We start from the raw sequence: 14,254 nt of genomic DNA, 5'->3' as shown, positions 1-14,254 counted from the left end.
CCGGCTGACCGCTGCTTTTTAGTTTCTGTTTTCATATACAGCTCCTCAGTGTTGACTTTCTCCCCATGCCGTTGTCCATTGCTTTATGAATAAGTGTCACCGTTAGTTTTACAAAGAATAAGTTGTATGTGCATAAGGTGATTTTACAGGGAAAGAAGCTCCAGGAAGAAAAATGGAAAAATTCTTAGGAAGCCTCAGTGTAGAAACCTGAGAGGCGTTAAGGATATAGGTGGATTGCAGCTTATATGACTCTGTCATATGCAGGCTCATCTCTCTAGAAAGTGTGACTACATTTTAGTTGTTAAAAACTAGTATCACCTCTAGGTATGTCCCAGTGTGGTTAATACATCAAGTATATGTGTAGAAAGGCATGTTGTTCTCATTAGAATTACTTGTGCAAGTTTTTAGCTATGGATTATTTGAAAACTATTAGCATTTATTTTAATGACACAATTCAAATAAAACAAACCGTATGAATCCCATTCTGCACTTGGTAAGCTCTGTCTGTTGCACTGGAAGCTCCCAGTGTGCTCATCTATTTCTTTAGGGAACCGTTTTCTCCATGTCTTAAAGACTTTCTTAAGAACATCTTCATTTTTCACTATGCAGACTCCTGAGGCCTTTGTGCTTTGCTGGGGTAACAAAGTCGGTAGACCCTTTTAATTACTGTCCTGTGGTACAAATTATACCTTTCTTTCTACAGGACTGCTGTACATAAAATGCAGTCAGCAGCAAAGGTTGACACTGCACCTCTGTAGCTGTCTTCCATTCTTTGTTTTTTCTTCCATGCTCCATTATTTTCTGTGTATGCTATTTATTATGTACTGTGGTCAGCATTCTGCCAGATCCATCTCACTGCATTTAATTACGCTGTGTTGAAGAGTGTTTGAGCAGTTAACAGAAGTTGCGTGTTCACAAAGCCTTGCTGTAGGTTTTTTTTTTCCTCCAGCGTGAATGTTGAATCCTTGAATATCAGCTGAGTTTGAAATTTACCTGAAATATGTTATACTATTCCAAAGAGATTACACAATGGCCCTGATTAGCAGCAGCATTTTGTAATACCACTTAAGGCTTTATCACAGTGGAGTACTGCCAGTAATAGTCTTTAATTCACTTACATGTACCAATTCATCTCTGTCAGGTTTCTATTAATTTCTTTGCTGTTTTACTTTGTCCCAATCTCCTGTATAATAAGGCATGATTTCCACATTTATGTAGCCAAAATAAAATTTAAAAAAAAAAAATTAAATCTTCAGCAAATTAACTGTGGGCCTTTGATTTGAGACAACTGTGCCATCTCTCCATTTATGTCCAGGTTTAATCCACTTTTCACAAGTTAATGTATTTAGGAGAATCTAAGGCAGTCAAGTGACCAAGGGGCAGTAACAATTTTACCGGCTAATTTAGATTAAAAGTTTCAGATTTGGGTTAGGTGTATTAACTGCAAAGTGGGGAGTAGGTGTAGAACTAAAACTGGATGTGTTCATGCATATACACTCATGAGAAGCCACACGATATTCAGCATTAGTTTTTTTAACCAGAATGATGAGCAGCCTTGGTTACAAAGGTGATTGCCAGAGATAAAGAACAAAATCACCACATGTACCATTTTGTTTTATCTGGCACTGGTTTCACAGTGTACCGAAAGATTTAAACTGCTGGGTTCGGGGTTGGTGCTCCACATTTGTGTGATGAATCAGCATCTGTGGTTGCTGTTGAAGCAGATCCAACTGCGCATTTGTTCTTTCTTTTTCATTGTCAGGATCGGTGCAAAGCATCAAGAGTTACGGCAAAAGCAACTGAGAGGTCTGAGTGATTATTCTACTGGTCCTGGAGGACCTGACATGGATGATGATGAGGTGGATCCAAATTACGCCAGAGTAAACCACTTCCGAGACGCTTATCCAGCAACAAGCATCTACAGGCCATCATCACCAGCAGTAGCAGAAACCTTTGTATATCCTCGTGATTCTCCTTCAACACCAATGGAGAGGGAGCACCTGGAAGGACTGTATGCAAAAATAAACAAGCAGCACTACCCACAGACTCCTGGTGACAGGTAATATTGCCACCTGGCATTACAAACAGTGAGCGCTCAGTGGTGGGGAGCCCGGGGCATTTACTGATGGATTTCTTCTGAACCAAACCCATGATTTGCTGCCACGGTACCCCCAAAGCATCTGAGCAAGGCAGCAGTCAAACAGAAATCATTAAAGAAAAGTCCATATTTCACAAACAGAATGAATGAACTGACTTGAGTCCAATTCCTGCACTGCTGAGTGAGTGTTTTTCTTTCTTTCAATCAGGAAAAGTTCTTACCCTGCAGCAAAAATAATCTCTGTTTTCAGATCCCTTTTGATCCTGCTGATCATCAAGCGCCTATTAGTAACAGGTTTTGTATGATAGCATGATACATTGCATATGTTTATGGGTTATTTTTCCCCAGCTGTGTGATATTATACACTTTCAATTAGGTTGGGGAGAGGACTGGGAATCATGGTATTTTTATGCAGACGGTGAAGTGTGGCTTCACAAGACTGATTGCCTTTCACAGCCTTTCCAATAACCAAGTGGGAAGGAAAAAGCCATTTTTAATCCTTACTGTCAAGCTTCCAGGTTGATAGCATTAAAGAAAGATGGTCAAATTCTTCCTTGGTTTAAAAAAAAAATTGCGTTGATGATGTAGCCATCATTATGATGATTTTAAAACTGGTTGCTTCTGGGATTTGGGGCTAAACGAATGTAAGACTGCATGACTATAATGGTGTTAATAGATGGACGTTGGGTTTTTCAAACCAGCGTGAGTGTGCAGGCAAGATACACAAGTCCATGTGAAGAGCTGACAGAGTAAAACATGGGGAACCTGAAGAATTATTCATGCTTTGAGTTGATGTTGCAATCTGTAGTGTCTCCCCATAGCCTCAATCTGTGCTATGTGGTACCACACTTGGTAATTTTGGCGAAATATGTGAGCACAGATACAGGAGTGTTTTCGGTTTGTGGCATCATAGTGCTTTAAAAACATCTACTGAGTCATTCTTATAAATAGTAATAAACTACTTCTGACATAAATCTAAGTTTATAGCAGGAAATGGGCCAAGTATCTCTCTTTTTAACCTAAATACAGTATGGGAGAGATCTTTCCAAATATAATGATATTGCTGATTTTTTTCTTCCGTATTATTAACTCTTCCCCGACTGCATAAGGGTGAAGAGGTGCGGATCACAGATTTTTGCCATCTCGTGGGTTTTGCTTTACTAGAAAAGTCTTGAGGTGATTGTCACTGAAGTCGCACAAATGTTTATGTATAGCAAAGGGATCCGAAACTGAGTTCATGCTAACTCAGTAAACCAAGATCTGAGAATTCCCAGCGGGACGGGGTCTAAACGCACGTTCACGTATTTCTCAAATATAAATACATACAGATGTAACTCAATTGGAGTAAGACATTGTCATAAAAGTTGCTCCATAATATCAGTTTTAACAGGACTTTATAGCTTTACATTTTTAAAATGACATCAGTTTTTAAGTGTGGCCTATACGTTGTTTTTCCATGCAGCAAAAAGCAGTGCTCAAGTCTTTCCCTCTGGCCTCTTTTATTTGATTCTTTTTTTGTATAGTGGTTGTAACTACACTGGGTGGACTTGCTATGTGGACAAGACTGAAGTCCCAACCATGTTGGGACTTGGCGTTGGGATCCTGGAATTTAGTGTGGATTTAGCTGTAATTTCATGAGAGCATGATAACCCTGTGAAAAACTAAAACAAAAACATCTAATGGGCAAGACAAGTTACCTCAGATCTGAGCTCGTGATCAGAAGTCCCACAGAGAGGCTGTTCCATCTGTGTTGATTCTGTACTCAAAGACAAACAGTCTGCAACAACTTCTCTTTGTTGAATTTCTCCGGCTTGTAGAGGCTGTTTAACCAGATTAGGATAAAAATAGGAAATGTGGGATTCTTATTAGGCTGCCTTTGTTCTGTTTTTAAATCTTTCTCTCCTTTGTCTTGGAGACAAAAAGGTTGTTGTTATTCACCAGCAGAAATGTGCCAAACGCGAATAATTTTATGTGAATTTATGCAGTGGGTCATGAGGTCTCAGCCAGCAGTTGTTGATTATGATGGTAACTTGGGGCAAGGAAATCTTCCTGTGCTAGAGGGGAGAGAACTGAAAGGAGAAAGATGTGGAAAGGAAAATCCCTGGATAACATGTTAATTACAAAAACAAATCTGCTTTCAAGGGTCAACTATGAAAACTACCTTGTCTGCCACGAAATTATGGTAGAGGGCTATAAAGGATGCTTATTAGCCAAACCAAAGTTATTTTGTGCTTGCAGGGCTGAACATTTATCAACACATTTGTCATGTAATAGCTCATGCTTTGGTCTTGCTAACGCATGCATGCTCTCTCTCAAAGTTTTGCTATTAATTTTGCTGCAGATGGATGGCTTTTTCTCCCACCTCTGACTCTCCAGTTGTAATAGAGTGTGTGGAGACTTGATCAGTGACTAAAGTAAATGAGTTTCGGGGTAGGAGGGGAATTTGAACACAAAGAATAGACGATTGCATTTCAGTCTGTGAATTTCGGTTATGTGCCGTTAGGATAGAGTATTAAAACTCTTCTTTGAAACAATAAGCTAATTTTTATTTTACTTGATTTTTGCAGAAGACTCTATTGACATAATTAATGCCTTTTAAAACTTGGAGGCCGTTTGTAAAGTAAGAAGCTTAGTGGCCAGATAAGTGCTGTTCACAGTGTGCATATATTCACCTTCCCTCGGCTCATCCCCAGAAGCCATCAAGTGTTCCTGGTTCATTTTTCTCCGTCCTCCCTCAATACACAGCAAAGCAAGAGGCTGCACGTGTATGAAGTCTGTTGCTTTAATCATTATGAAGTATGTTTGCTGCTCCTCAGGGCACACACAGACCTGTGCTTTGCATATTAACATCCCCTTTGCCCACACCCGCATCTGGAATCTCAGGGGTTTTTTGCTGTGGGTTTTTGGGGGGTTCGCTTTGTGGCTTGTTTGCAACTGTTGTGCAACGTTCTTCTGCACCGCTTCGCAATTGTTGATTTTCATTCCGACAATGACTATACTCAGTGAAATAGATGTAATTTTTTGTGTATATTTTGCTGAAAGCTTTGGAATTCTTAACTAAGGGAGGTGCTATATAAATGTAAATTGTCCTTATTAATGAGTATAGCGAAAGCATTAGCATGATCAGTGTATTCTGTGAACGTTAAGTTAAAGAGAGCGAAAAAAAAAAAAATAGCTGGCAAAATCACACATTTCTTTGTAAATCAAGCATTTTTCTGTTTATTTCTAATTAGCCACAATTTTCTGTAATGCAAATGGCATCCCAAAGGCTGGTGCAGCCTGCACAGCCACCGTGTGCAGCTGGGGAGCTCGCAGGGTCTCTGCCTGCAGCGCTGCGCGTTCCCCAGCCCGCGGCGGAGCCTGCGTGATCTGCGGCACATATGTTCCTATAACAAGCGGTGAGTCGCATCTCTCGGAGTTTAGTCACCAAGGCTGCGTCGTGACAGTGCTAAGTTGCACCGTGGCAGAGCCGAGATGTCAGACCAAAGCCAAAAGAGCATATGCACAACACTAATATCACTTAAATGTCAGGCATGTCACACGGTGCAACCCTTTCTCACGTTTCAAATAAGCAATTTCCTCTTTTTTTTGCCTCCCTTGAAGATGGTGCTGTCAAGTATATCCAAACACCCCCAGTACGTCTCCGGAAAGGTTCTAGAGACTTTGCTCAACTTATTTCCTCAGCCCAGAGCTATGAAACATTTGAATTCTGATGCCAAACTCAGTGCCAAGTATAATTCTTCATTTATTTATGTGTCTTATCTTGGGGAATTTCAAAGTGCTGGTCTGACAAAAACGAATACAGTTTTCCTTTGTTTCACAAGAATAGATTCAGTGTTGTATCTTGTTCCAGATTTAAAAAAATACTAATAAAAACCTTAACATTGTTTTATTACATTAGAAGTAGAATCCCAAGCCCCAGTCTGACCCAGCTTTCTGGTTTTGGAGGTGCTATGTTGGGTCCCACTCCGCAAGAATTTATACTCTACAATGTTAGGTAATTAATTAATTGGAAAACGGATCTTCCTTATTTCATGGTGATAGCTTGCACTCTCCCAGGATGTTCAATCTAGCAGCTTACCAAGTTGAAAACAGGGAAATGAAGCTTGTAGCTCTGTGCCAGAATCAAGAGAGAGAGCAGTGAGACACTGAGCAGTCTGCCTCTCCTGGAGAGGATCAAAGGGAAGACTGTTGTGCGTGTCCTGAGAAACCAAATGGCAAATGTAAGCTATACATGAGCCTGACAGGAGAGGAAAAAGGGTCTGGAGTTTTGAAATTTAGCAAAGGAAGCGATTTTTACTAAAAAGGAGGCTAAATGCTTGTCTTCTGGGTGGGTGTAGGTCACCCCATCTTGCTCAGTCCAAGGCCACAGGCATCCAGAGGTGCACAGGAGAGGCTCTGTTCAATAAGGGCAAATGAAGGTTGCCCACGTTATGTTACTTAGCCCTCTGTTTCTAGTCAGCCAGAAACTGAAGTTTTCTTGTTCTCAGTACAAAGTACAGTGGGCATTGCTCACTGTGCATCCATCTGCAACACCTTGTATCACTGAATTGCAAAAAAGCAATCTACTGCTCTAGGAGTGGATGGTCCTCTGCTCAGGAATGGTTATTCTTTTAAGATGGATAGTGTGGAGGCAAGGTAGAAATTGAATGAGGCTCTGTAGTATCTACTCTTTGCCACTATAACTTATGTTACACTGGAAAAAGAATTTCTGGTCATGCATTGAAATATTTGGTTTCCAAAGCATGGCCAGTATGAGTAAGCCATGCATATAACCTCTTCTGCTTGGTGTCCTAAAATCACCTGCGCTGTTTCCCTGTCCCTTACTACCCTGTACCTCCTGAAACTGTCCCCTGACTCCTTTACCTCTGGAATTTATTTTTTCTGAAACATACTAGGGGGTTTTCTGAACCTTTGCCTGTGATCCAGTCACTGCTCCCCACAGTGTTAAAACCAGAAATGTAATGTTTGGCAGCTCGTTGTCCTTCCTGGCTAAATCCAAGCTGGCACTGGCAAGTGCAGCAGAGGTTCCATGGTTCCTGGGGCTCCTGCAGAGCTGTCCCCATGGCAGCAGCCAGCCCAGAAACCCCTTTGGCCACCAGTTCCACAGGAGAGTGGAGGTTGTCCCATTGGAGTCACACTTGTACTGTGGTTTTTGCCCTCATACTATCTGTAGATTTCTTCCTCACAAAGGACCAATGGGTACTACGTACTCACTGTGCTAACTAGGGAAAACGTTGAGTACCTGGACTTCGTAGGACACGTTTAAGTGAGCCTTGGTTTTATTTCCCACCCATATGGGAAACTAAAAAAAGCTACTGGTAGTATTTGGTTAAAACTACTTTACAGATAGAGTTCAAAGTGATGTTTCCCAGGAACCGCTCGTCCAGATCCTCCCAACTTGGGGACTCTAGCCCTATTGTTCACTTGTCATGGAAACCCCAGATTCCATGGAATTCGGGTGACCCCGAGCATTGTAGAGCATGTCTAAACAGAAGGAAGTTGTCAAACTTGAACCGGAGCAGAGCCGCTGCTGCCATGTAATGTGTGCATGCTTGTTCGAGGCCGTGCATTCTTCAGCAGAAATAAATTCTGTCAGGAATAGTCACAAATCTGCCTGCGTGCATCCTGCCTGCTAGGGTTTGCATTTGGATCACCTCACTTATTGACAGACGTGTAAAATTTTATATACTGCACTCCCACAACTCCCTTGTGACTTCCCTGCTGCAGATGCTGGTGAGCCTGAGTTTTGGCAGCTGTGTTAAGCATTTGTATGCATTCAGGTTTTGGGTTTTTTTCCCCCTCCAGCCCTGTCTTATGTGATATATTATTTGCATGGAATTATTTTACGTTAATTCTGCCTGTTTATTGGTAATGTCCCATTCTTTCAGTTGTTTGGATGCGAATGCAAAAGATAGGTCCCTGGAGAAGGAGCAGGTCTGTTACTGGAAGATGAGGCCATACCAGAGGATACAGAGTGGAATGCAGATGGTGTTGTCAGCCTCTTAAATGTACAAATAAAGACAAAATGAGATCGTCCATGCAGCTGGAATGAAATCATATGGCCTTGTATGTGTTTCTGCCATAGCGTATTTCTTAGTGTGAGTAAGAGATGTTAAATTCTGTCTGATGCAGGATGTCGTCTGACCAAAAGCTCATACTTGCGCCTTTAATCAACAGCCGAATAATGTGTGTATTAACTTTCGTCTGCACGACATTTTTTTTAACAAAACACCATTTAATTTTAAATGCTAATACATGTGTGCAGTTAATTAAGAAGCCAGAATTGACTATAATGCTGGTAAGAAAGAGAGAGGAAGATCATTACACTTCTGCTCGTAGATAGCTATTTGTGAACCAGCTGATAATGTGCAAAATTAAGATTTCGTAAGTGGCATTTTAAATGAATGGTTAATGGCTGAAGATTAATTAAACAGTCAGAGTTGTGCAAAAGCAAAGCTGTTAAAATCTTGTTTATAGGCCAGTCACTTCCATACTTAAAGTGCAAACCCTAATAGCATGTGGTATTTCTATTTAACAGGCAAGCCATGTAACCAGGATATTTTCCTTAAAGAAGGAAATCTACCTTACTGGCCACGCAGCGTGGATGGATGTAGCGTTGTACGCTGTGCCGCCTTCTTCCTAATTAATACTTGTTTGGTAGCAGTACAGATGGAGAGATGCATTTCCTCTGAGAATTTGGTAATCTTAAATAAAAAGGCTAAATCTTATTTTAATTTAAGTGTAAGAGACATGGTTAAATCTGATGTAGTTTTGTTTTCCCACTACTTGCCTATAGTCCATTGTACTTCGTACATTTTAGGGTTTTCAAAATGCCTTTTCATTGCCCCAGGTTGCATTCTGTCAGAATGAGTCTCTTTGGCCCCATCATTAGACTTGCAGAGTTGCTTTAGCAAACAAAACAAAACAACTATGTTTTCGGTCAGGTTTATTCTGTACTGCCGTTCTGGTTAAATGATGAATGTTAACCTAGTCCCTTTTCCCTGACTGAAGAGAAACAAGAAGCAGAAGGTCATTATGCTGCTCACAGTTGCGAGGCTTGTCCTTCCAGCAAATCCTTTGCCAAGAAACTGTTTGTTTTCTCTTTCTCTCAGCCCAATTCCCAATCATTTTGTTATCTGTTTTTTTTCCTCAAGCTTCCCAGCACCATGTCTAGCTTCTGGATATGAACAGAGTTCCCAAGCAAGGCCAGGTGACTTGGGAAGCTCACACTGTATCCAACACCATGGCTTTCAAAAACTCCTCTCTTTTATCCTACTAGTTAAATGGAAGAAGGACATTCTTTCTTTCACTGTAAAGATAATCATGGTTTAGGAAACCTGACCAGTAGATGAGCACATGGGATTTTGTTGTGCTAGACTGTGCATACTAAGAACCTGTCTTTTTTGGAGGTGGAAGAGGTTGGACAAGAGCACAGACCAGCCTGTGTGTGTGAACATCCCCATGTTCGGACTCCAGGTGATGACATGAGCTCACAGCAAGCTCCATCCTGACTTCTCACTTTGTTGAGAGAAATGAGTGGCTTCTGGACAAATTATTTTTTAAAAATAGTCACAGTTTAGTGGGAGACAAAGAATCCTTTCCTAGAAATCTTAAAAGTAGTGGACAAAAGGTTAAACTTGGAGGAGAGGGGGAAAAAGGGCTATAACCAGACTTCTTCAAAATGCTGAGTAGTTCCCATTAAGAGAACAGTGATATCTGTCTTAATAGGGAGAGAGAGGTTACTCTTGGATGTGACAGGGAAGATGGAGATAGACTGACTGGAGCCACAAGAAGTGTTTTCACAGTGTCTTCACTTGTGTTTGAGGTTATCTGAGGTCAGTGGGACCTGTGCTGACAGGTTCATCTGAGCTCCAGGTAAAGCAACCCCCAGCCCCTCCTCATTGAGCATAACTGAGTCCTTAGAGTCTTCAAGCGACATCCCACAGTTTCTCATACGTTCTCAAACATTCAGTTTACACCAGTTTACACTGTCAGATCTCTAAGATTTTTCTGCTGATCTTAATTCTTCTGTTCCAGTGAGTGACTTAGCTCTCAACACAATAAGGTGGAAAAGATCTGACCTCAGAATGAGTCGATGGAAACCTTCTCAGGGAGGGTTCAAGCATCTAATAGCAGAATAAAACAACTGCTCCTAGAGAGAATCCAGGACCTTGCTCCTTGCTTGTGTCAAGATGCCAACGGTGAAAGGTTACCCAAGCACTCCATAAGCAGCATTGCTAACAGCAGCTATAGGCAGAAGCGTAAATCAGATCTTTTGGTTAGCAGAAAACTGTAAGAATTGATATTCTTTGAAAAGCTGAAAATCACTCGGTACTGTGCTAGCAAAAATATTGGGAGGACTGACAAGATGTGATGGAAATGGCTTAATAGGCAACAGGATGCTGAATAAAAAGAGAATAATTGTGATTATTGTCTGACAGCTGTGCAGAGCATACAGTGGATGACAAACTCTAAAACGTGCTATTTTTCAATCCGTGATCACAAGTCCACTGGCACAGACGGTAATCCAAGGGGTCATAGTGAGCCAAGGAATAGTTTATTTTTCCATCAGCTCAAGCGCTCCAATGGAGTTAAGTTGGGATATACTCTGAGCCCCTGTAACTACCCCTACGTCCCCGCAAAGAGACCTGGTGCCATATGGAGTCCACATGTGCTGTGGCTAAAGAGCAGCTTCTCTGTCAGGCCACGCAGCAGCAGAGCGTTTGTTGACATTGATCAAGGTATTGATCTTGGGATGGCCTAAGAGAATTGTAACTATTTTGTGGAGAGCAATGTTTGACTGTCATAGGAAATGAAATAAATAACTTGCTTTAAACTACTTTGTGGCCTGCATCTGAGAGAAAGTGAGGTCTTTCATTAGGACAGAGAAAATGATGCTGCTTCAGATAACGATGCTGGTTATCTTCTTTTTTTTATCACTAACTTGTCCTTGATGTCTGGAGGCCATTTTTGCAGCAGAGAGTGGTTGCATCAAAGATTTTGTACTCTTCAGTTGCCTGCAAAACAGGTACCTGCCTTAATTTTTTCACTCCACCAAGCTGAAGTAAAGAAAAACAAACCAACTCAGGATAAAAAAAGATGAAAGAGGAGTGAGTGTGCTGCTAGAAAATTTTAAAAATTAAATAACTGTAACATACTTGTAGAACAACAAATACCCTCTTAATTTATTTTTCCCCTTGTTTCTCTCCAGTTTCCTGCTTGTGTACCAGTAGGTCAGGGTGACGGGTTTACAGCATCACAGTCTCTGCTGGGTCTGCACTCCAGTGACTGGGAAACAGCGAGGAGAAATAAGAAAGAGCCGACTAATCTTTTAATATTTCAAACAACATCATTTCAGACGGCAGTCTTTGACCCATATTTATGGTTTAATTTCTTCATTCACTTCAAATTTTAATCTTAAATAAAATTTTTTCAGCATAATAGTATCTTAGGGGTATTTATTCTCAAACCAGTATTAGCTAGAACGTGTCCTTCAGCTGCAGAGTTTATCTGTTATAAACACTTCTGCCTTTAGGCTTTGATGTCTACTTAGGCCTGGCTATGGTTATTACCTTGTAAATGGGAATCAACCGCAAATGATCATTACGGTATTTACATAAAAGGCGTGGAAAACAATTATTTTGAGACTGGCCTGTAAGTTTAAGCGTGGAATGTATTTCTAATGCAAGTCTTATACGTGGCCTGGCAATTGAAAAGTAAGCAGCAAGGGGTGTAAGGTTGTGGAGGAGGCTTGGGGAAAACAGCATCAGAGCAATAAACCCGTTCCTAATTGTTATCGTTTGTTAGCACACAAATTACGAGCAGACAGTCTGCAGTCCTTCACCTGAATAAGGTGTTGTTTTCTTCCTTTAACATCATCTGCTGTCCCTGATTTGAAAAAAAACAGGAGGCAATTATTTTGTGCCTCTGTATACAATGGCAGCGTTTAAGCAGCGGCTGCTTCAGAGAGGGAGAGTAAAGGGGACATGGGGGAAGGGATTGATCTTTTCCTCCTTTTCTCTGTAAATACCACTGTCTGCATCAATGGTGGTGCTTTGACCTCCTTGCTACAGCGCTGGAAAAGTCTCTTGCACTTAGTGACGTGTTCTCATTCCAAAACTGAATAGGCAGAAGTCTAGTTCTCTTTCTTGGAGTGCTGCTACAAATAGATTATCAATCTAAATATGGTAAGTGCTCGAGAATTCCTCCCCAAACTTAGACTCATTAGTCTGAGTACTAGTATTTTTTACATGCCTGTGTGGCTTCTGAAATGATTAACAGTATTCCTTCATCCCTTTTTGCCTTTATTCTGCGCTCTGCCCACTATCTCATTACTATTAGCTATGGCAAATATGCCAGATGTCTGAGCAGCTTCATTGTTCTGTTGTTTTTCTTTTTGGGACCCTAGTGCATAGATAGAAGTTAATTTCTCTTTTGTGTTAAAATCTGCCTCCGAGGAATAAGATTACAGTGGTCAGTCTTTGTCAGTAGAGATAACTGAGGTCTCATATCTTCTGAATGCTTTGTCTTGGTTTAGTGTTTCTACTACCTCAGGGCATTTATAGTGGAGGTGTGTTTTTCTGTAATGTCCATGGAACCTTAAATTAACGTCCCCTGACTTTTGGAAAACAATTTTGACCTGTTTTCTAGATGTTTTGTTTATTCCCAGGGTTGAGAAATGATACATAAAGACACCTGCTCTTCCAAGTGGGTGGGAATGGAAAATCACGCCAAGAAAAACGCAGTTTCTCAGAAAAGATTCAAAATATGCGTTGTTTTAAGTGCAACATAAACAAAATAGATTATGTAAGGTTCGTGGGCTCTTGTTTGGGATGAGATCACGCACTCATGAGTCTGTAGCTTTTCTACTAACGATACTTGGTGCTTACATCTAAAAAGCAAAAGTTCCCTTCAGTTCTGCATGAGCCACTGATGGGCTTGAGTAACACAGCGGTGGCTTTAAGAAAACACGTTTCTTTAAAATGGGTCAGGAAACAACTGATTGATTTGCAGGTATCCAATAGGAAAGTGTGTTTACTGGGAAGCAAAGTGACAGTTCACATCTGAATTTAGATAAACACATAAACTGGGTACCGGGTGCATCATTTCTGTAGATGCAGGTAGTAACATGTGATAGTCACTGTATATGATAAGATCACAGTGGTTGCCACAGTACATAAAAGGATGCAAGAATAGATGAAATCATTAATGCTTTCATATTGTATCTGATCTTATTTTTAGTAGCATAGCATGCCTTGTACTTAATGGGGCGTATCTTTGAAAGAATCAGCAGGTATGATGTTCTGGAAAACATGAGGAATCTGCAGCCTTGTATCAGAGGCCAAAGCAATATCTTGGATCTGGCATTTTTTGGAAGGTACAAATTGTGTTATTGGTGCAGTTACATAAGCTAGAAATTGTAAATTGATGTTGCACAATCTGAAAAGCAAATGATAGCGTGTGGATTTGTATCTGCTGCTCAGAAAGAAGACTGATGTGCAAGTCCTATTTCCATCAAAGTGGCAAAATGTCTGTTGATTGAGGTGGGAAATCGGAACTGATTTCCCAGCCTGCTTCTCCCTGAAAGAATGATGAAGCGATGTTTTCTTTTCTGTTTTATACTTATTAGTTTCACAGCCAGATTACTGTAACTTGAGCTTTTTTGCCATACTTCTGCATGACTGTTTTTGTTAACCACTTTTGTTGCCTTTTGGCCTGTTCTTTGCATCATGCTATTGACAAAATGAGTTTTACGTTTTTTTTACCCCAAAGTTTAGAACATAGAATAACGGAAGAAATCCATACAAAAAAGTCTGAAACATTAATTGGACTAGACTACAGCATTTAAAGTAACCTATTCTATCGTCCATTTACCTCCCACATGAAATGAAAACTCTATTTTGATCTGAACTGTCACAGATAATTTCTGCACATAAAACACATCCAGAGACAGCTTTCAAATGGAGTTGTCACTTCTTATTTAGCAGGCTGGGGACTCTCTATTGTTGTCAAACCCTCTTTGCAAAAGCATCACTAAACACACTGATTTGCACAGTTGTATGTAAGAGGAGGAATGATTGCACATCCTCTGTGAAACAAAAAACTGTATGTAGGTGCTGGAATCCTCTGCAGCTGAACTTACCTACTGCTTAG

At 40.7% G+C, this 14,254-nt stretch overlaps 1 protein-coding gene across 5 annotated transcripts in view; it reads left to right on the top strand.

Moving 5' to 3' along the window:
• Positions 1-14,254, top strand: part of PARD3B (par-3 family cell polarity regulator beta) — a 358,197-nt gene that overhangs the window by 278,982 nt on the left and 64,961 nt on the right. For 4 of the 5 annotated variants that reach the window (XM_065069461.1, XM_065069460.1, XM_065069465.1 and 1 more), the window contains one exon: positions 1,763-2,059. The exons of the other annotated variant lie outside the window; for it this stretch is intronic. In XM_065069461.1, coding sequence (XP_064925533.1) covers positions 1,763-2,059 — 297 coding nt within the window. The remainder of the gene's footprint in view (positions 1-1,762; positions 2,060-14,254) is intronic. 5 annotated transcript variants of the gene reach the window in all.

The sequence above is a fragment of the Columba livia genome, chromosome 7 (assembly GCF_036013475.1).
Source record: "Columba livia isolate bColLiv1 breed racing homer chromosome 7, bColLiv1.pat.W.v2, whole genome shotgun sequence".
In the NCBI taxonomy this organism is placed as follows: domain Eukaryota; kingdom Metazoa; phylum Chordata; class Aves; order Columbiformes; family Columbidae; genus Columba; species Columba livia.
The sequence above is the reverse complement of the archived record's forward strand: the minus strand, read 5'-3'. Positions and strand labels throughout refer to the sequence as shown.